Genomic DNA, 21381 nt, shown 5'->3' with positions numbered 1-21381 from the left:
TAATTTAGAACGATGATCTGCTTCCTGTTCCCTGCATTAGAAAATGAAAATTCAGGAGGTGGTAATAGAAACAAACCAGACTCAAGAAAGAAGAGAGAGGCAAGGAGGTGGCTGGCAGTCTGATAGAGCGTGTCTTCCGGGGAAAAGGTGTCCGGACCTTAAAGGCAGACTACGACAAAATGAGAGCAGAAACGAGTCTATTGTTTTTTCTAGGTCACCACAGGGAACCAATTTAACCTATTTACAAGTGGTCTCTGGGGAAATATCTTTAAATAGTTATCTTGTCACCATCACCATCCTTTTCGTCATCTTCCATGATCACTTTGGGTTTCTCCTCCCTGAGCAGTGTCACACCTGCAAAACAAGACACAGATCTGCAATTAAGTGCTTCTAATTAAAATACTAGCCCTTCAGCATTGACACGATGCACAGGAACATGGCAACCCAGAAACCTTTTTGTGTCTGCAAAACTAACAGAGAGAGAGTGGAGAGCTGGGTGGCCTTATTTGGCCTTCCCAGAGGAGCTGTGGCTCAATGAGGACAACACTCTGGTTACCAGGGGACTCTCGACCAGGGAGTCGGAGGAGACCTTCACCCTCTTCTCTACATTCTGTATTTATGCTTGCAGCTCTGCAGGATGGAAAACACGTGAATTTTGGATTCTAAATGTTTTGGATTTCTCATTCTGCCAGTCAATCTGTGTTGAGACAGTTAACACCTTCATACCTAAATTATCTCATGTGTTAAACTGGGGCACTAATACTTATACAAAGGTTATTCTGACAATTAAATAAGAAGTATATAATGATGCTTAGCACTGTGCCACACCTGCGAGCAACTAAAAGTCAGTTTTTCCCTTTCTCTCACAATTTTCTAGTTTATTTTCCTTTTGTAAAGAACTGGTAAGCCTCATGAAGTCAAACTTCAACAGATTTTGCTAACATCTGGAGAAAATATTGAGCTGAGGCTCTGAACACGCCATTTCTAAATGCCAGTACTAGTAGCTAAAGTTTACATACTTTAGAGCACAGTGAGAAAATAAGGGATGTGTACTGAGTTTTTCATACAGTTAGACGGCTACAATTTTAAAAAGTTGTTCCGTTATTTCAAGATGATTCTTTGTCTTCTACGGGAATTAAAATCTCCTTTCTTTTATGAAATTTCAGGAATGTTAAATGGTTGCTTTTTCAGCATCCTACTAGGCGAAATTCAAAGCTTCTCTTCCTATGTTGGGCTCCACGATATTTTGTTTTTAAAAGTTTACTGGTTCGTGAAATTCAGAAGCCTAAGCTCAATTTTCTGGACTGATCAGCCCAGAAGAGGCCATCCGAGATCTGGGTGGTCCTGCTTATGATGTGAATTGGGAAGTAGGGTCATTTCAATAAAAAGACCAAGGACGCTGTGATTCAAGATCAGTCCTTTGTGACATCTGTCATCTCACGCCAGCCAGCCAGTTTTGCCTCCTGCCGCCGCCCTGCACCGCCCCCAAGCTCTCATGATTAGAGATCTCTCAGTCCATAAAGCATTTCGTAAAGATCCGAACTTAAGGGAAGAGAGCTGTGTACCACAAGAGGCCTCTCTACAACCCTGGGATCCACTCGACAGCAGCAAATTCATAAAAACTATGTGTTAATCTTGATGGCTATTCATTTGATTCAGTTGCTAGTTTGTTCACATGGGTTCTTTAACCAATTAGCTGATATTTATTGCAGGAGAAAACAATTTCGAGAGTCTAGCCGAAACTAAGTCTTTTGCATAAATCACTTACGAAACACAGTGGGAGGCATTTTTCTCTTAGACCAGCTGCATTGAGGTTTGGATCTTTATTTGGAATTCAGGCTACCTTGGAAGGAGAACACAGAGTTAGCTGTGCTGAGCCTGCTAACTTTTTATTCTATCTTCCTCGATATTGCTTCCCATTAAGCCAAATTGTGGGTTGATTAAAAGTGAACAAGAGCCTTAAAATGTCCAGATCCCAGTCAACACTCTGATTATTTTGGGTATCCCTGAAGCCTAGTCATGAGTATCTGGGGGAAAAAAAAGTCTTGAGGTTTTAGGGAAGGGAAGAGCCTGTTTAATCAAGGTCAGCCCTTCCCAAAGTGGGCTAACTTTCCACAGGGACATGGGAAATAACTGCAAGTGGAAAGTGAACTAGCATTTGTATTAATATAGATAAACATTAATTTTTAATACCTTATAATGAGAAATTATGGTAGTTCATCAAAATCTTGATTTCATGAATATCATGGCTTAGAATGAGGCTTAAATTATTAGCATCTATTTATAGCATCTACATACAATTGCTACCTTCTGATTCTTGATGTTTCCTGTCGTTTGGTGATTTGAAGATAACGAATTTCGTCAAACATTCGTCTTTCTGGTTTACCCAGTCCTGATCCGCATGTTCTCTTGTGGGAAGCAGAAGGAATGTTCTCCAGAGCCAGAAAGCTGCCTTTGGTGGTCATTCAACTTTGGGCAAAGCACTGAACCTATCTGAGCCTTAGTTTATTCATCTGCAAAACTAGAGGAAAAAAATTTGTATCTTCCTTGGTGGGTGATGCCACCAGATAGAGTTAGGCTAGCATCCTTTCAGGCGTCCACTGCACCTTAACAGAAAGCTTCGTTAAAGCACTTTTCACATTGTAGGAATCACTGGACAATATATTCCTCTCCCCCACGGAATGGTGAGATTCTCACAGAATATTTTAACATCCAGCATAGGACCTGGAGTACAGTGGGGATTTATAAAATGTCAGTTTCTCCCCTTCTGCTCTCTATGTGGGAGTTTAGGGAACTTGGCCGCTTGTTAGAGCTGGTGTGTTTTTAAGGCCAAAGCTGTCAGTCCAGGGTCTCCAAGGGTCAGTTAGCCTTGCAGCAAGCTGCTTAAGGCCATGACCCCACCCAGAGCACCGTCTAAAGCTGGTCACCTGGATTATAGATGTGTGCCTCTGATCTAAGGGAGCCAGGCTAAGATACCACCTCTCCAGGTAAACTACACCTGAGAAAATGCTCTATTCTCAGCAGGACATAGGTGTCACTTTCACAGGACATATGTCTTCTTTCTACAAGCGCATACTAAACTTTGCTCTCCAAATGTTCACAGTTCATGGACCAATTTTCCAGGAGACCCCTCTTCAATGATTGTAGCTTCGTGATTTTTTTACTTTCCCTGGTTCCTTTTGGCACAGATTGCAACTAACGACTTCTTTTTTCTTAAGTAGATCTCAGCTACTCAGAGCTGACCAATCATAATCCAATGCTCCCTGCCATGCAGCCACCAAGATGGGGGGCCCTGGCAACTGTGGGCCAAGTTGGGAGCAAACCTTGGGCTGGTGATGAAGCCTGAGATGACTCCTCACTGAGGAGTCATCTGGCAATTGGAACCCGTCAGATGAGCTCATTAACCTAGGGGAATGGGCTAGTTAGTGAGAGATTTAGAAGAAAGAGCAAATCTCTGTCCAGTCTTCTCTTGCCAAGGGCTAATGAGAGGAGACGTCTCTGGAGTGCATTTGTCTGTGAGCTCCTCTCTACACTCTTATTAGAACCAATGTGACTTTCTCTGAACATCTGCTGAAGGCTCTATCCTTATCAGCCTAACTAGCATTTCAATTACTGCCAAATCTTTAGATACTAAAAGGCTCTTCAAAAATAAAGGGATTCAGCTAACATGCTAATAAAAGCTAGAATCGTAGAATGCGATCTATAATTGTAAATATGACACAGAGATTTGCTGATTCAAAGAATTCCATAATGTGTACAGAGTCTGTGGATATACAGCCCCAGCCCCGCTTCAGCTCTGTGTACTTTTCACTGTTTTATAAACATTTTTTATTCAACTGGAAGCTGCTCTCTTAGGATGTAGATATTGAGATGTAGGCAGTATCCATTGTCAGGTAAACAGAGCTCAACATTTTAGAAAGTTCCTTGAGATAGCAGGTTTATGTGGAGAGGTAAAACATAGTGGCCAGGAAAATTCTCACCTTTAGAAATGGTTTGACTTATCTCAGAGAATAGAAGGTTGAACGGAGAATGAAGGGGAACTAACATTTGTTGAGGTCTTTGAATAAGCTGGTAACGTCCTAAGTACTTTCTATGCTTTGTTCAATTGTGTTAACAACTGTAGAAGATAGATTTTATGGTCCTCCTTTCAGATATGGATGAACCAAGGAGACTTATAGTCTACGTTAGTTGCCCAGGGTCACAAAGCTAGAATGGAGCAGACCCAGAGATCAGACCTAGACCTTTCTGACTTTAAGTCTCATGTTCAATGCTGTATACTAAGGTGACTCTTCAAATGTTTTTGTTTCTCTACCAAGTCTTACTTTAGAAAGACTTCAAAAAAACCCAAATATAAGAATGGGTAAAAAATAAATCTAATGGAAAACTTGAACTGCAGAATTGTGATTGCCAAATAGAACATATTAAAAGAACACAAACACATATGGAGTATTGCTATATAGAGGGGACTGGACTAGACATCAAGGTCAATACCAGCAACATAAGTCAATCACGGGCCAGTTCTCATGAATTCATTGGTGTAAGTCAATTGAAATAACAGCTACGATAAAAGCAACAAGAACAATAAGAACAATACTAAAAGGGGCGATAGTCTTGGTATTTGCATGCACATGTCTAATACAGAGCTAGTTCAGGATAGAAAAGATTCATTTTGGACTTGGAGGGGTCTCTTAGCTGAGACTTTTTGCCAGCTGAGCCTTGAGAGGTGACTGGAACCTGGACAGAGGCAGAGCTTGAGGGAAACGTGTGATGGGTTGCAGGATCGGTGTCGGTGGGAATGCGTGTAACCTGCGAGAACCATGGCTGAGGCAGGTTCAGACCCTCCCAATTGGCCTTTGGTCTGTTTCTCCAGAGAAGGGCCTCTTCATGCTCCACGCCTCCTTGCCTGTTCTGCCCTTCCGAAATCCGCGACCCTGTCTGCACTCCTGACAGCCTCTTCATGATGTCTTATTCTCAGCCATCTTTCAATTTTTTTCTTTACTCAATGAAATAATGGGGGAGCATGGTTTTATAGTAAGAGCCAAATGTCGTCTCCTCCCTAAAGTGTGCCTTCTGGATTGCTAGAACGCTAAAAGTCCAACCTATAGCATAGTATAATTAAAAAACTGCCCACAGGTGAGACAGGCCTGGGGTTAGAACCCCAGTGTTTGATTTTGAGCATAATTTGCTCCATTCATGTATCATCTAATCATCTCATTATCAGTCCATTCAGCCAATCGTCCAGCCACCCATCAATTTCATCCATTAGAAGCCTTCAAAGTGGCTAAGTTACTTAAATTCTCAATTTCTTTATCTGTAAAGAGAAACAATAGCTAATTTATTGTGTCATTCAGTTGATTTTTAAAAATCCACAGGACATGCCAAACTCAGTCCCTAACATTTAGTAGGGTCTCAATAAACATTGGTACGTTTTCTCCTCTACCACCCCCCACCAACTATCTATAAAACACACATACACACACACACACAATACACTGTCTTACACTCTGATCATGAATGTACATGTCTTATTTCCCAACTTGCACAAGAAATTCTCAGGGAAAAGGTTATACCTCACACACTGGCTGCCTTCAAGCCCGGGTTTGTGCACATAGCTCAGCAAGATTTCTTGGTTTAAATTGACACATATTAAGATAGCTATCATTGTCTTTGAATCTCTCTCTCCCTCTTTCTTTCTCTTGTTTTGAGGTTTTGGACAATATATCTGGGTGCCTTGGGAGAATCAGCCATCAGCTAGCTATAGGATCGTAATTGGTAGAAGACTGGGCAGGGGAGTCTTCTCAAGGACCCGCTGACATTTCTATTGCATTGGTTCGGTAAATCTGACCAGTTTTGCTGAAGCATGAGTAAGTCTCTGACCCTCCCCACATCTCCATGTCAGCCCTGGGGGAGCTGCAAATGAGGGTAAACCTGAAAGGCAGCAAGAAATGCTGCTCCTCCCCAGAGCACTTCCGTGCAACACAGATTGCCAGGACAAAGGCCACGCCTGCGGCACCTCCAGATGGTAAGGGTCTTGACCTGTTCCCATCATCCCCTGCAAACAGCCTGCACCAGCTCTTTTACCTGCTGCAAAAGGGGACATGTGCAGGGCAGGTGTGTCTTTTCTCCTTGGCTTTTTCTGTTCCAGGTCAGTGTTATGGAGGGCTGGACTCATTCTGCCCTTTGGATGTCTCTCTTGGACCTCATATCTTTTAATTAAGTGTTCAGAAAGCACACCTGCATAGTTCGGGGAACACAGGGAGAAACAGAGTCAAAAACATATCCTCATACACAAGGAACATATGTTCATATTTGCACGTATACGGTCACCAATAAATCTTTTCAAATTATTTTAATAAAAAGCAGTTAAAAAAACAAAAACAAGGGTTAGTATCTATTGAGGCTACACCAGAGAACATTTTCTTTGTGAGGTTTTTACACGCCTGGTTTGAATTTACTACTACTACCTGCATCATGTGTCTGAGGAAGGTGAAGCAAAGAAATGAGCCCGAGGCAACGCAGCTCTGAGGTGTCGGAAATGGAGCCCAGGTCCGTCTGCCTCCAAAGTCCGTCTGGTCAGAGAGATGGATTATTTGCTGCTCTGCGAGCCATGCCCCCCACTCTTCAATGACTTAATTAGTTGCCTACCTCTACCTGCCTGGCATTTCACCTCTCTTCTACCTGTGAAAATTTTCGTCATTGTTTATAAACTCTCTGAAAACAGACTTATCTATAAATTTTCCACAATTCACTGACCAGACAAAGCTTCCAGGGCCTTTAACTAAGGGCATCCGTCATGACGTTACGTCCTAATGTATATTTCAGCCATTTCTGTGCTTACATTATTTATTTATTTAAAATTAAATTTATTGGGATAACATTGGTCCTTCCCAGAACTCTGCGTTCTGTTTATTTTGTCTCCCTCCAAGTGGGCTGTGAATAAAGAAGACATTAAATAAGTGGCCTGGACGGAAGGAGACAAGGAAATAAGACAAAACAAATATTCAGGAATAAGAGTGCCACATGTCCCAAGCCAGCTTGTTACAGAGACACGTTAGCTGTTTATCAAACCATTTCGCTTTTCTCCTGAGCACATAGCTGGGCTGCATTTCTCAGCCTCCCTTGCGGTCAGGTGAGGTCTGTGACTGACAGAAGTCATGTGTGCCACTTGCGGGCTTGTCAGTCCTCCCTCTGTCTCCCTTGTGCCTACAGGATGCTGATGCGTGTGGTGACTCTGGAAGCCATGTACTGATGACATCTCAACCTCCATCAGCCTGAGTTCCTGAATGACTATTTGGAGCAGAGCCTGCCACCCTTCACTCCAAACTTCCAACTTGGTGAGTGAAAACTAAACCTGTATTGTGTTATGCAGATATTGTACCATTGATTAAAAAAACAGCCATGCTTTTAAGGAAAAAATGGCAAGACCAATGTTCTCCAGTGGCAAGCAGTTCCCTTTACAGATGTGCAAATTGACCTCATCATCCGTTACCTGGTATAAACGGTGGGATGTGCAGCGCTGGTGTATCTTTCCTCCTTGGTTTTTTTTGGTCTGACTCGATGTTCAGGGTGACCTGTACATTTTTCCCCTTTCTTGGCTTCTTTTTGAGTTCACAGTCCTTAATGAACTGGTCTGAAAGATCATCTGATTTCGACGGGATGCAAAGAAAAAGACAACATGAATGAGTAAGGACCTCGTCACAAACCGGTTGGTTTCCAATTCTACCTGATGAAAGGGGCAGAAGCCATTGGTCTGAAAAAAGAAAAATATTTCTTTACTTTGGCTTCTTCTACAGAGAATTTTAGTAGCCTTGCATAAATACCTATACTAAAATGGAAAAGTAGAATTCTGTAAAACTCCAGATAAAGAGAACTCAAATGGGATGAATACCCAAGGCAAAGAGGAACTTTAAAACATCGTTAAGCAAGCCGTGGAGTGGGTTTGAGTTACATCGCTAAAGGGAGAATAGGTTTTCTGTGCTAAGCCCTCCTTCTCCATGTCCTCTGCTCAAGGCTTGCTCTCTTTGGAGCCTCCAAGGGCTGGTAGAATCCTTATGCTCTCTTGGGTCTTATATTGGGTCCTCAGGAAATTACTCACTCGCCTTCCCTTCTGTGGCCAGGCAAGTCACAACGATGATTGACACTGGGGCTTCAGTGTTGGCCTTTTCACTGTCCTGGCTCTGCAATTCTTCTATTTGCCCCGTATCTTAACCCAAGTTCCTCTTGTCTTCTTATTTATCGCTTTACTCTTTTCAGTCCCCTGTATTACCTCACCAGGGCTTTTGAGGACTGAATCTATCATCACATGTCATTATACATAGTTCATTCAATCTGATCACTTCTTACCCATCGAAGTACCTTCTTTAGTCCATCTTATTCCTCGACACTTTGGTTTACGTTGCTCTCCCCTGAGTTCTTTTGTCATGATTCTAGCACCTGTTCATTTCTGTAATGGTTGATCTCCTGATCTAGACAGAGCCGTCTCAGCGATTAAAAATTATATCGCTTTTATAATTTTATTCTTAATTGCCTCTCCTTCCTATAAATGCATATTAAATGGCGAGTAGGTGGTTAGACTGATCTGAGTTCAAATCTTGACTCTGTCACTTGCTAGTTCTGAGAACTTGGGCCTTAATTTCTAGGAACTTTAATATTCTCTCAGCTTTTAGTGTGTGTGAGTGCGTGTGTATGTGTGTGAGAGAGAGAGACAGAGACAGAGACAGAGAGAGACGGAGACAGAGGCAGAGAGACAGAGGGACAGAGGGACAGAACTAAATTTGCTAAGGCTGGTAAAGCATCTGATATATTTGATACATTTCGGATGTTCCCTTTGGCCATCGCTCACCCACTAACACGTTCCACTGGGCCCAGAGGAAAGCCTCCCATCTTTATAAGTCCTTCTATATTAACCCGTTCTGGGTGTTCATTCTCGTTTTCTGAATACCCACAGCATTTTTGCTCACGTAACACCTTTAAAAGATAATTTAGTTATTATTTCCGCATACGTTTTCTTTGCCCTCTTTGCTGACAGGTATCTTGTGTTGTGTCTTGTTAGCAATGATGAGTAAATATTTACTGAATATATGCTCGAGTGAATGAAGTCAAACGTATTACGTGTAAGGAGCTATTCTGTTAGGATTCAAAGAAACTATAAGGCAATAAAGCTCTTTGTGTTTTCGCTTCAGTTTTGTGGGTCTAGATATAACCTGTGTCATTCATTCATTTATTTATTCAAAAAATGTTGGAAAACCTATTTTATGCCAGGCCTTGAGCTAGACTCTAGGACTAAAAGGACAAGTAAAAATGGTCCTTGATTTCAAGTTGCATGTGGTTTAGTGGACGATCTGGACGATCCCTTGTTTTAGAAAACCCAATACATACAAGGAACTGAACATCAGAAATATTTAGTAACCATACATCATTATGGCTGTCATCAAAAGATCACAATGCATAACCAAAAATATCAAATAGCGCCATATTTACTAGTAGCAAATTATTTCCTTTCACCTAAAATATTTTATTAGTTGCTATTTCATCATTTCAATTTAATACACATTTATTGAGATTGTACTATATGATTTCACATCATTCTGGTATGTGGGATGGACCAATATCTTCTCTGATTTGTCAATGCCTGTGTTTTTACCAGTTGCTAAATATTCATATCATCTTGAACACATTATCTCTTTTGGTTCTCAAACCAAGGCTACAAAGAAGGTGTACTCCTATCCCCAATTTGCAGATGAGGAAACTGAGGTTTGGAAGGTCAAAGGTCACACTGCTGGTGGGTGCTGGCATCAGGATTAAAGCCAGGTTCTTGGGACTATTTAACTTAATGCTTGGGTGAAAATGCAACTTTAAAGATTTGTTAGCACATAATCAGTTAATTTCCTCCCATATTACACATACATAGATATTTCTTGAATGAATGAGTGTTGCTCAGAGTGGGTGTAGCCTATCTTTGGGGTCTCTAAGGGAATAGGCTGGTTATGGACTAGTCATGGGTCACCATTCAACCCCTGGAGGCAACTCAGCCAAGACATTTGTTTCAATTCTGACTTTTACTTCAATTATACATTTTCCCATTTTTGGAGAAATCTCGAATATAAAATATCTTGATGGAAAATGGGGAGGGGGAGAGGCTGGGGGTGTCATAACCAGGCAAGGCATAAACAAAGGCTATGAATATGCAAAAGGCCCATCCATCAAAGACTGAGCGGCTCATTTTTAGAAATGGGTAGAGGCAGAAATGTTTCTGGTATTTTCATTACAAAGGTTATGCAGAAAGTCAGTTCTGGAAAGGAAACAGATTGACAATAAAGCAGAAAAAGGCTATTTAAAATTCTGTCTTGATAGACAGAGATATTTGAAATATTTTATTGGCACCGCACATGGGATGTAAGTGTGCTAGGAAATACTGGTTGTAAGCTATACTGCCACATTCCATTTATTGCCTCAAAAATGCTCTGCCTGGAACTCTTTCAGACCCCGAAAAAGATGATAATGCCTTTTCTCCCTCTCTCTCCCTTTTTAACTCTAATGAACTTCTCTCCAGTGCTTCAGCTAATATTTACATGGCAGACCCCACAGACCCATGGCTATTTGTCTGTCCATCTGGTGTTGGCCGTTATCAGAAGACACAAACTATCAGGGTCCAGGGGACCTCCTTCTGACTTGCCTGCAAACTGAATGGCAAAGACCCCCGCTTTCTGACTTCCACTAGTGACATTCACACTGGAGCTTTACCTAAGTGGCTGCAACGAGGGTCAAGCTTGTCCAGTCTGTCTTCTGAGAGCTCCAGTGGCTGCATTTGCTCAGTGGACATCATCAAAGGTGGGCGGCTGTGTGTATTTATTCCGTGGCACTACAGAAGTATGAGGTACAAGTTTATAAGTATGTCTTCTGTTCATTCATTCATTTTTTTAAATGAGTATATTTGTTGAACACGTATTATTATGTTCCCAATTCAATCCTATATTTCAAGTCTGCATCTTCTACTGAGTTACTAGAAGCTCTAATGTAAGATTTAAGCCAAAATGAATGAATCTCTCCCCTACCACCTGTCACACACACACACGTATATGCGCATTTGCACATGGATTTATTGGTAATTGTCATGTATCAAATATTCAATATTTGCCCTCTCTCAGAGGCACTGTGGGAGTTTCAAGATGAACACTTGTCAAGTCTGAATTATAAATGAGTTAGCTGAAAGTTACAGAAAATCTTGATTAAACCTCGCCTATATTTTCTCTGTTGAGTTCTGCAAAGTAAGATTAGGCCTACTTCATAGATGAGAAAACCAAGGCTAAGAAAATCTAATTAATTTATTTAATCACACATCTACTAAGTTGCCAAACCTGGATCCAAATCTATTTCTGCAGACTTCCACTAGATACTCAAATCTCTTAAAAATATAGCGAATTTGTTGAGTCCTAATTGAACAAGGCTTCTGCTTTTCAACCATTACATCCTGTAGCTATAAAGTAATGAGACCTCCCTATCCATATGATGATGGTGGTAGAGAGGTGGTAGGGACTGATCTAGGTCTTGAAATAGATCTTTATTATTTTCTCCTTAGAGATTTCTGACAATAAAGCAAGTCTGTTTCCTCTTCCCTTCCCCCATCCCCCATCTCCCATTTTCCCTAGACCACAAATCCATTAAGCTTTTCAGAGTTATTAGTTGTAGCAATTGTCCAGGAGAAGTGTAAATCCAGAATGGACATGTGTCAGGTCTGAATGAAAGATGCATTAGTTGAGATTTGTAGAAAATCTTCAGTATAGTCTGCCTAGTTTCTGCTACTTGAATTTCTTTCAGATAATTTTTTACTCATGTCCTACCATAGCAAGAATGATTGGAGAGGAATAAGATTAAAAGGACCCAGTTGATCCTCTCCTCTTGATCCTTGGATCCGGGACACGCAGGTGAACTCAGACCAGCCTTTGTTAACATTTTGAGCTCATAGAATTAGTTCAACTCAGTTGTCTTATGTGGAGTAAGCCAGTTTTTTTCAGGGATGGCTAGAGAGCCTCTCCCCCTACAGGCTGAGATCATTGTGTAGCAGATGGAGCCATTAACAGATTACTTGAGCCTGGCTTTTAGTGTCATTCTGAGGAGACTGATGATACTGAGTGATTTCAGCAGAAATCAATTTAGACCGTTGTGTTTAGTGTTTGTACAGAGCCTTCCAACTCCCTGGGACCATGTATGCTGTTAACTTGGATGGCCAACCCCCACCTGCTTGAATGGAGAGGTAAGCTGTGGGACCCTCTCTCAGGACGAGTGGGCTCAGTGCTGAGGACTAGAGGCAAAGTTACAGCCCTGAACATGGGCTGTGCACCTACATAACCAATCTTCCTCCTCTTTGGGCAGAAACACTAGCTCTGTCATAGACTTTGTGCTGAAAATCACCCCATTGAGAACCTGGTCAAAGTATTCATTCTCCAGAAGCAACTGAGGCTCAAAGTGGTTCAAATGCCCTACCATTAGTCACACACTTAGAGTCAGAGTCATCATTTGACATCAGGCCTTCAACCTTCTACTCCAGGTCCTGTCTGACAATAGTACCCCTCTCCATCTCTCCAACCTACGGTAACTCTTCTTTATACTTAGATCATAAGGTTGCTCCCATGTGCTCAGTAGATGGTTATTTAATTTAAACCAGAGCTTTCAAGCCAAATAGATCTTGGTTAAATCAGAGCTCCTTAACTAAAAGGCCATGTGACTTTGATGAAGTAGCTAAATCTTAATGATATACTGAGAGTAAATGGTGCCTAAGTGGAATGTCATCACTTATTCCCTTTCTCCATACAACCGATTGCTGCTATGATGGAATTTGCAAAGGCTAGCACCTTTGTACTGTGCACGTGACGCCCAGGGACACAAGTCCCTTTCTGAACCCTTCCTCCCCCTTCTTACCCTCAGTTTTCTTATCTGTCATACAAAGATGATAGTATCTGTCTTGTAGAATCACTATGAAGATTAAATAAGATAGCTTCTTGCGTTGCATATTGTAGGCACTTGAGTAAGTGACAGTCATTGTTATGTAACATTGTGATGCAGACTAATGAAGACCAGGCGTATAATTGAAAAATTCTAAAAAGCCATTGAATCTTTCATTTTCATCTAGCTATTGAACCATGGGACAACCAGCCCTTATCTGAGCAAAATGGCTATTGCTATTCTGAACTTGAGAGGAGACGGCTCTTGGGAGATAAACTGTGCAAGTGGTAGAAGTCCCTGGACAAGGCAGGGGTATCTAGTTATTAGTCACAAAACTGACACATGCTTCCTCCCAGGTTAGCACCTACTGTCTGTGGGGGAAGCAACACTATCAGGAATGAAAGAATGATGGCGGTGAACTGGCAAGCCTCTGCTAGGGGGCTGAGAGATGATTTTCAGATTTGGGATTTTCCATTACAAAACTACTCCGTGCTGGGCAGGGATATGTTTTGCCCCTGGGATTAGATGACACTTTTATTGCAGATGATGTCATTACGATCTTCTTGGCAGAAAACCTTTACATAAAGTAAAGAACAAGTAAGGGGAGGAAAGGGATATTTGGAGTTTAGCATCGTCTTATTAATAGCAGTCATTTTACCTGCTTGTTGAGTGTTAGCATGAGACACCCCCATCTCCTTACCCACTCTCCATTTCTATCCTCAGTGAGAAGGGGTAAGACTATCCTCAGAGGAAGACTGAGCCACTGTAAGACAGGAGCTGCTCTAATTCTTGAACTAAGAAACTGAATGCTTCTACTTCCTATTCCCGATTTGTCCTTGCATTTTTCTCTTTAATTCAGTCTCCACCGCAAGCACCAGGGAAGGGACACTGCTCCCTGTCATGCTGCCCTGGGAAGGTTTCATCATCTCCCTCAGCAGCTCGTTGTAATTCGGGAACTTTCTGAAGCACCTGCTTGTTCTTTCATGCCTAAATACTTGCTCCTCTGGGTCTTCGGATTCTAACCAAAGGGTGAGAGCCTTAAGAGATGCTTTGGGTGTGTCTCATAACTGGTCTCTAGTACAGAGATTTGTGACCCTTTAATACTCGCTTGCAGTTTATTGCTTCCTTGTAGTCTCTGAGTTTTAAAACTCACACAGTGACAATTTGGACTGCCCCTGTGTCGATGTTGGCCTGCTCACCCTCATCCGAAAAGCCTTGGGCCACACATGTGCTGTAGACATCAGGAAATTTGTATTACAACACCCCAGAGGGGTCTCAGGAAGCACCACAATCACAGGTATTACTTTTGCGGCAAAATATGAATATTTGCACTAAATGACTTAACTAAAGACTACAAAAAGATTTGTATCCTTTTAGGTCACATTTTGCTACCAAATGAATTGATCTTGGACCTAACAACAGTAACAACAACAACAGCAGCGACAACAACAACAACAAACTTTTGGTTTTCAGAGCATTTCAGATTTCTCAATGAAAGTATAAAGTCCTGTGGGCCTGTATTATTTTTTCCGTTGCTATTGTTTATAAGAATGTAGGTGGTTTGTTGTAGCATGTACAACAGACCAAGTGACTCATTTCAGGGGTTGAGGAAGTTTTTAGGCCTCCAGTGCTAAATTCTTGCAACTTCTTCTTGCTAATTCTTACATTTGACACCCTCCCCATGTTTGGTTTTTTTTCCCCCCCAGAGAGATGCTTGTAAAGCAAATATCTCTGAGAGAGGAAATATACTAACTAATGTAATATACAGGAATTATTAATGACATAGGTCACTTTCTCTTGAGAACTGGAACTGTAAGGTCCGAGGTACTGAGTGCTGTAGAAGGAACGGCACTAAGGTGCCAAAGGACAGGGACCCAGAGCGGCCTGCAGGAAAGCTGAGGATACATGTCGGGGAGGCCGCCTCCACTAGCTCGGAGCCAATGACTAGTTCAGATAGTAGTGCTATTTCTGCAGCTAAAAGATGGGTCAGTTCACTCTGAGGTCAGAGGCCAGTCTGGGCATTTTGTTCTTTCTCTTAAAATTGAGTAGATTTCTCAGTTGGGTGTTCGAACACACAGTTTAATTCATGGACAGAAAATTCCTCAGTGACTGCAGCATTTGATGCTGGGCGGCAATGTGAGGGAGAAACAAATGTTAGGGAATGGTCCCCGCGCCAGCTGGGTGAACTTGGGAAAGTTATATGTCCTCTTAGAAACTTAGTTTTCACATCTGTAAAATAGGCAGAATTGTGGAGAATATTAATGACACAGTGTGTATAAAGCTCCCAGCTCAGATCCTAGCACACACACTAACAGTGTAAGAAGTGTGAGTCGCCTTCTTTGCTCTTTCAATCCTTCCCTTGTGATTTTTAGCATGCATATCTAAGTTAAACGATTAGAATCATCTCCTCGTCCCATCTCTGGCCTTTTCTGAAGCTAATGATGAGATCAGAACAATACAAGGTATAAACCAACTGCAAACACCGGTTGCTAGGTCTTCAGAGCATGGTAATGCTGCTTCTTAGGAGTGAGCTGACACTCAGCTTAGCTGTAAGGCGTTCTAAAGAATTGCCCCAAAGTGATCAGGACTGGATTTACTCAATGGCAGAAAAAGCGAGGAGGTGGTCTGTCCACAGGCCAATGCGGTGTCTGGTTACAGTGCCCTCTGGTTATGTAAAATTCATAGCCTTTGTCATGTCTCTTTTTACCCTGAGGATTGAATTCAGATCAAAAAGTGCCACGTTTTAGGTCAAGGTTGCTCATTTGGAAGACCTAAATTTGCAGCATTCCTGGAGAGGTGACCGACTGTTCCTTGAAGTAGGGCATGGAGAGGTTTTTTGATAAGCACACTCTCCCAGCCTTGGAAAGTAAGCTTCCCCTTCATCTTGAAACTCCCCACTTTAATTTGTAAGGACTCCGGCTCTTACGAAACACAGGACTCCAGCTCCCTTGGAAAAATGATTAGAAAGTGGTGACTTTTCTTGCTCCCTACCCAGCCCCAGCTTCAGAAAGCAGCCCTCCCCCCTCCCACTTCCTACAGCCTTCTTCGTCCCGGCAACAATAAAGAAATTGTAACTTATCAGAAACTTGCTTTTCTCCCCACGAAAGTTCTCCAAGTGAAAATCCGAAGCACTTACCAATCAGTGCAGGTGCTGGGATGAAGAGGCAGGGAGGGCGCGTGTCCTGCCTGAAGCTGGGCCGGCTGCTCTGCTGCAGTGGCTGCTGCTGCTGCTGCCCGGCTCTAGCTCCTCTTATCAAGGGACCAGCTGCCGCTGTTGCCATGGGGATGCTCTGTTTCTCAGGCGCCAGGGCAAGGGGGATGGAGAGAGAAAGAGAACTACTCTCACAGCCACTGCTCCCAATTGCAATAATCGTCCATTACAAAACACACTACACAGGGTTGTGCTTTGAGTACCTAGTGCGCAAGGCTGGAGAAATCCAGACCAAACACCTAGATCCTTTAATCCCCATGACGACCCTAGGCAGATATGGAAACTGAGGCACAGAGAGGTTAAGCAGCTTGCCCCAAAGGTGCTACAAGCTAATTTTAACCCACACTTCTATTCGAGTTTAAATGCAAAGTACTTGCACTCGCCACTGCTGCCTCTCAGAGCAGGATTATGATGAGAAGAAGAGAAATAGTAACAATGGCTGATGTTTACGTAAGGCTCCCTGTGTGCCAAGCATTCTCTGCTACACATACGGACTCATTCAGTCCTCCTAACAGCTCTGCGAGCTAAGCTGCTGGCACCATCCCTGTTCCACTGACGAGGAAGCTGGGGCACAGGGTTGATCCGTCCTCTTCCCAGTCTCACCACTGGTGAATGGTAAAGCTACAGTTTGAACTGGGCAATTGGATGCTAAAATCCATGCTCTTGACGCCTTTGCGGTACTGCTCACTAAAGGGAGGATTTCAGAGAGAAACGGCACATAGCAAAGAAAGCAGCCTTCACCATATAGGTTGGGGTGTGAAGGCCGGGAAAAATATGCTTCTTCAAAGGAACTAAACCAAATGTTCCAATATTAGGAATCTTATGCACACCAGGAAAGGCTCAGAACCCAAGGGCGGCGGGTGTGACCTGCTGTCAGATGGAGAGGAAGGGTCTGTGTTTCAAGCAGACTCACTGGAGGGTCAGCAGCTCGTGTAACTGGTCTGGGCATCAAGATCAGGTGGGGTCAGCACAGATAGGAAGGGCTTGCAACACTTGTTGGGAAGCCCAGAGGCCACCCACCAGTGATGCCATGAGATGGGCTCTCACAGAAGAGGCATAGGTGTTGCCTATGCATGTTGCTTCCTTTCCCTCCCCAGATTGCCCCGAGAAGCCCCTCATTGGCTTCTGCTACCTGTTAGTCACTGGTATTGAGTTGATGGATGCCTCTTTTCCATTTGCCAGCATCCCAAATAATAGGGCTAGAACAGTAATACACTCATCCCGAGGTTGGCTAGTAGGGTTAGAATGTCTTCCGAGACCACGGTAATGAATCAGTAGGGAATGGGCTTCCTTGTTTGATAGTTTGTCTTGGTCTTTATCGAAATTTCCTAAGTAGAGATGGAGGCTGCCAAAAGGAAGTGCTCTTGGCCGGACGGGAGAACCCTCGCTGCTGACAGGAAGTCCCTGAGAGCAGCCTCTGCTCCAAACTGCCCACCCCTTTCTTCTCATCAACAGCCTTCCTGGCCAATGGGTTAACATCTTCACTTCCAAACTTGGTTGGAAAAAACATACTTTCTTCCTAAACACTTCAATTTTTTTTAGAAAATTAAACCTTTTCGACATAACTGTTGATTCACATGCAGTTTCAAGAAATAATACAGAGAAATCTCTTGTACTCTTTAAGTAATTTCCTCCACTGGTGCCGCTTAGAAAACTATAGTATGATATCTCAACTGGTATTTTGATAATAATACAGTCCAGTCAAGACACAGAACAGTTTTATCACCACAAGGATCCCTCATGTTGCCCCGTGTAGCCACATCCACCCCTACTGCATCCCCTCCCTTACTCTCCCTTCCAGCTTTAAAGCATGTAACGTTGAGATTACTTCTGAGGCTCTTTGGACTGTGTTAAGAATTTTAAAATGCGTGTTTGTCACTTGATCTCCCAAGTTCAAAGGGAATATTTTCAAAGAGAAAAGAGAGTATGAATTCTTTATATCCCATTAACCCTTGGTAACTACTGATGTGTTTTCCGTTTTTATATTTTTTGTCATTTCAAAAATGTTATGTAAACGGAATCATACACTATATAACTTTTTTGAGTTTGTCTTTTTTTCCCCCTCAGCATTCTTCCTGGTGATTTATCCAATTTATTTCATATGTTAACGATTTGTTCCTTTCTGTCGATGGGTAGTACTCCCCGGTATGTACCAAAGTTTAACTACTCACTTGTCGTGGGACACCTGGATAGGTCCTAGTGTTTGGCAATTACGAATGAGCTGTTATGGAAATTCATGTACAGGCTTTTGTGTAAACATATCTCTGGGATAATTGCCCAGGAGGGGAACTACTGGTTCCTATGGCGATTGCATGTTTAATTTTATAAGAAACTGCCAAACTGTTGTCCAGGGTGTCTTCACCATTCATATTTGTACCAGCCATTTATGAGCGATTCAGTTTCTCCACTCATTTGCCAGCATTCAGTGTCGTTACAGTTTTTTAAAGTTATTCTCAAAGGTGTGTAGTGATGTCTCATTGTGGATTTCATTCGCATTCCCATTGGCTAATGATCTTAAACATATTTTCATGTGCTTAGTTGCCATCTGTGTGTTTCTTTGGTGAATGTCTCTTTGTGTCTTTTACCCACTTTTCTAATTGGACTGTTTGCTTTTTTACTGTAGAGTTTTGAAAATTCTTTATATATTCTAGATACTAGTCCTTTATCAGAAATACACTTTTGCAAATGTTTTCTCCCAGTTTATAGCTCATCTTTTCCAACTCTTAACAGTCTTTCATAGAACAAAAGTTTTCAATTTTTATCAAGTCTCATCATTAAATTAATTTTAAAGCATATAAAGTTGAGATTACTTCAGAGGCTCCTCAGAGAAGCTGAACTGAGTTAGGAATTTTAAAACGCTCTTTTGTCACTTAATTTCCCAAGTTCAAAGGGAATATTTTCAAAGAGAGAAGAGACTATGAATTCCTTATTTCCCCTTTGAATAGACATGTGTACTTCTCCCAAGTTCAGGTTGTTGTTGGGGTGTTTTTTTTCCAGGGCTTTCCAGGCATACTTTAATTGGTTATGCCCACCCTCCCCGCTTTTAAGGCAGATATAAACAGCAAGTAGATGGCAGATGGTAATGTAAATCTATACCTCAGGAGAGTTCTAAATAACAGCCACATATGCGCAGGGTTGAAGTTATAGACACTTGGCCTACAGCGAGTGCTCCCAGTGAGTGTGCAAGGAGCCACTGTGTCCATGACATGATTTGTAGGTCTAAGGGCCCTCTGATGTGTGGCTGAATTGGCTTCTGGCTTCACACCTGATTATGCCTAATGGTAACTAGCTTCAAATGAATACATTCTCATTTTAACCTCAATTATTCAATCTTTATGAATAAGAATGACCATAGTGATGCACATTTCCAGACAATTTATTTCGGTCAATAGCCTATAAAATGTGCACTTCAAATATTTGCCTTCCAAAATCAATCTGAGGCAGTTTCTGTGTTGGTAGGTGATGGGGCTCCAACTCCTCAGTTGAGACAGAGAGAGAAAGAGAGAGAGAGACAGAGAGACAGAGAGACAGAGAGAGAGACAGAGAGAGAGGGAGAATCCTGAACATTTGCAGGCTTCTTTTATCCCAGGAATCTTGCTGGATCTCTTTGGTTGTCTCCTTCAGCCCTTAGAGAGAAGTAACTGTTTCAGATCAATATCTTCTGATAAGTAAAAATCTGTGTCTCTGCTTTGGGAAGTTTTGACCACATTTTAGCCTTTCATAACCAGACTATTTGAGTTAATCAATATGAAATTCTGATATCATTTATTCTCATCCAATTGAAATAAAAATATAGAACACATTTAACATTTCAGAAATTGTCAAATACTTAAGTGATTATTGAAATAAGAGGTAATATTATCAATTTATTTGAGATAAGTGTAGATTCACACGCAATTATAAGAAATAATACAGATAGATACCTTCTATAGTGTGTTCAGTTTCCCCCAATGGAGACATTTTGTAAGACTATGATACAATATCACAACTGACTATCGACAGCGATACAATTCACCTGTCTTATTCCTACGTCTCCAGTTGTGTGTGCATGTTCATCTGTATTAAGTTTCACACAATTTTTCCACTTGTGGAGGTTCATGTATCCAACACCACAGTCAAGATGCTGAATGTTTCTGCCACCATGAGGACCCCTCATGCTATTCTTTTATAAGTCCTCATGCTATTCTTTTATAACCACATCCATCTTCCCTTCCTATTCTCTCTGCCCCCACCTCCAACCCCTGGCAACCACTAATCTGTCCTCTATTCCCATAATTTCGTCATTTCCAGAATGTTACATAAATGGCATTATACAGCATGTAACCTTTGCTATTGGCTATTTTCACTCAGCGTAACTCTCTGGAGATTCATCCAGGTCATTGCCTGTATCAAGAATTAATTATTTTTTATTTTTATTTATTTTTTTATTGCTGTGATGTACTCTATTCTGTGGATATAGAGTAGTTTGTTGAACTATTCACTGGCTGAAGAATATTTGGGCCGGTTCCAGTCGTCATCTACTACAAATAAAGCTGCTATGTACATTTGTGGATAGACTTTTGTGTGAATGTAAGGTTTCATTTCTCTGGGATAAATACCAAGGCGTTCAATTGTTGCCCAGTATATGCCCAGTTGCATGTTTATTTATTTTTTACACAGAACACCTTTTATTCTAATTGCTCCTCAAAACATATTTCAACATGGTGACAACAAAAGAACACATACATGAGGGAATGAGACGATGTATTTTTTAACTTTATAAGAAACCACCAAACTATTTTCTAGAGCGGCTATTATCATTTCATACTCCCAACAGCAATGTATAAGTCATATAGTTTCTCTGCATCCTCACCAGCATTTGACACTGTCACTATTTCTTATTTTAGCCATTGTGATAGATGTGCATTGATATCTCACTGAAGTCTTAATTTGCATTTCACTGATGACTGATGATATCGAACATTTTTTAAGGTACTTAATTTGCTGTCTGCATATCTTCTCTATCGAAATGTCTCTTCATGTCTTTTGCCCATTGTCTAATTAAATTGTTTTATTTTTACTGTTAAGTTTCATGAGTTACTTATATATTCTAGATGTTAGTTTTTTGTTGGATACGTGACTTGAAAAGGTATTTTTCTCATCTGTAGCTTATTTGTTCATCTTCTTCACCTAGATTTCACAGAGCAGAAGTTATAAATTTTAATTAGGTCTAATTCATCAATTTTCCC

At 41.6% G+C, this 21381-nt stretch overlaps 1 protein-coding gene across 1 annotated transcript; it reads right to left on the bottom strand.

Annotated features, from left to right (window-relative positions):
- Positions 1-268: 268 nt before the first annotated feature.
- PPP1R17 (protein phosphatase 1 regulatory subunit 17) lies at positions 269-16366 on the bottom strand. Its single transcript, XM_006912048.1, has 5 exons — positions 16079-16366; positions 10744-10861; positions 7490-7642; positions 6082-6234; positions 269-354 (listed from the first exon to the last, which is right to left on the bottom strand). Exons 2-5 carry the CDS (start codon positions 10823-10825, stop codon positions 269-271), a joined length of 474 nt encoding a protein of 157 aa, XP_006912110.1. The 5' UTR covers positions 10826-10861; positions 16079-16366.
- Positions 16367-21381: the final 5015 nt, after the last annotated feature.

The sequence above is a fragment of the Pteropus alecto genome, unplaced genomic scaffold, assembly GCF_000325575.1.
Source record: "Pteropus alecto unplaced genomic scaffold, ASM32557v1 scaffold21, whole genome shotgun sequence".
Lineage (NCBI taxonomy): Eukaryota > Metazoa > Chordata > Mammalia > Chiroptera > Pteropodidae > Pteropus > Pteropus alecto.
Note: the sequence above shows the minus strand (reverse complement) of the source record. Positions and strands in the feature narration are given on the sequence as shown.

Excerpts from the sequence above, each read along its gene's own strand:
- PPP1R17 (XM_006912048.1), bottom strand. The coding sequence starts at position 10,825 with ATGATGTCCACTGAGCAAATGCAGCCACTGGAGCTCTCAGAAGACAGA. Across the intron at positions 7,643-10,743 it reads CCCTCGTTGCAGCCACTTAG|ATGATCTTTCAGACCAGTTC; the intron begins GTAAAGCTCCAG and ends CGTCGAAATCAG. Across the intron at positions 355-6,081 it reads CATGTCCCCTTTTGCAGCAG|GTGTGACACTGCTCAGGGAG; the intron begins GTAAAAGAGCTG and ends CTTGTTTTGCAG.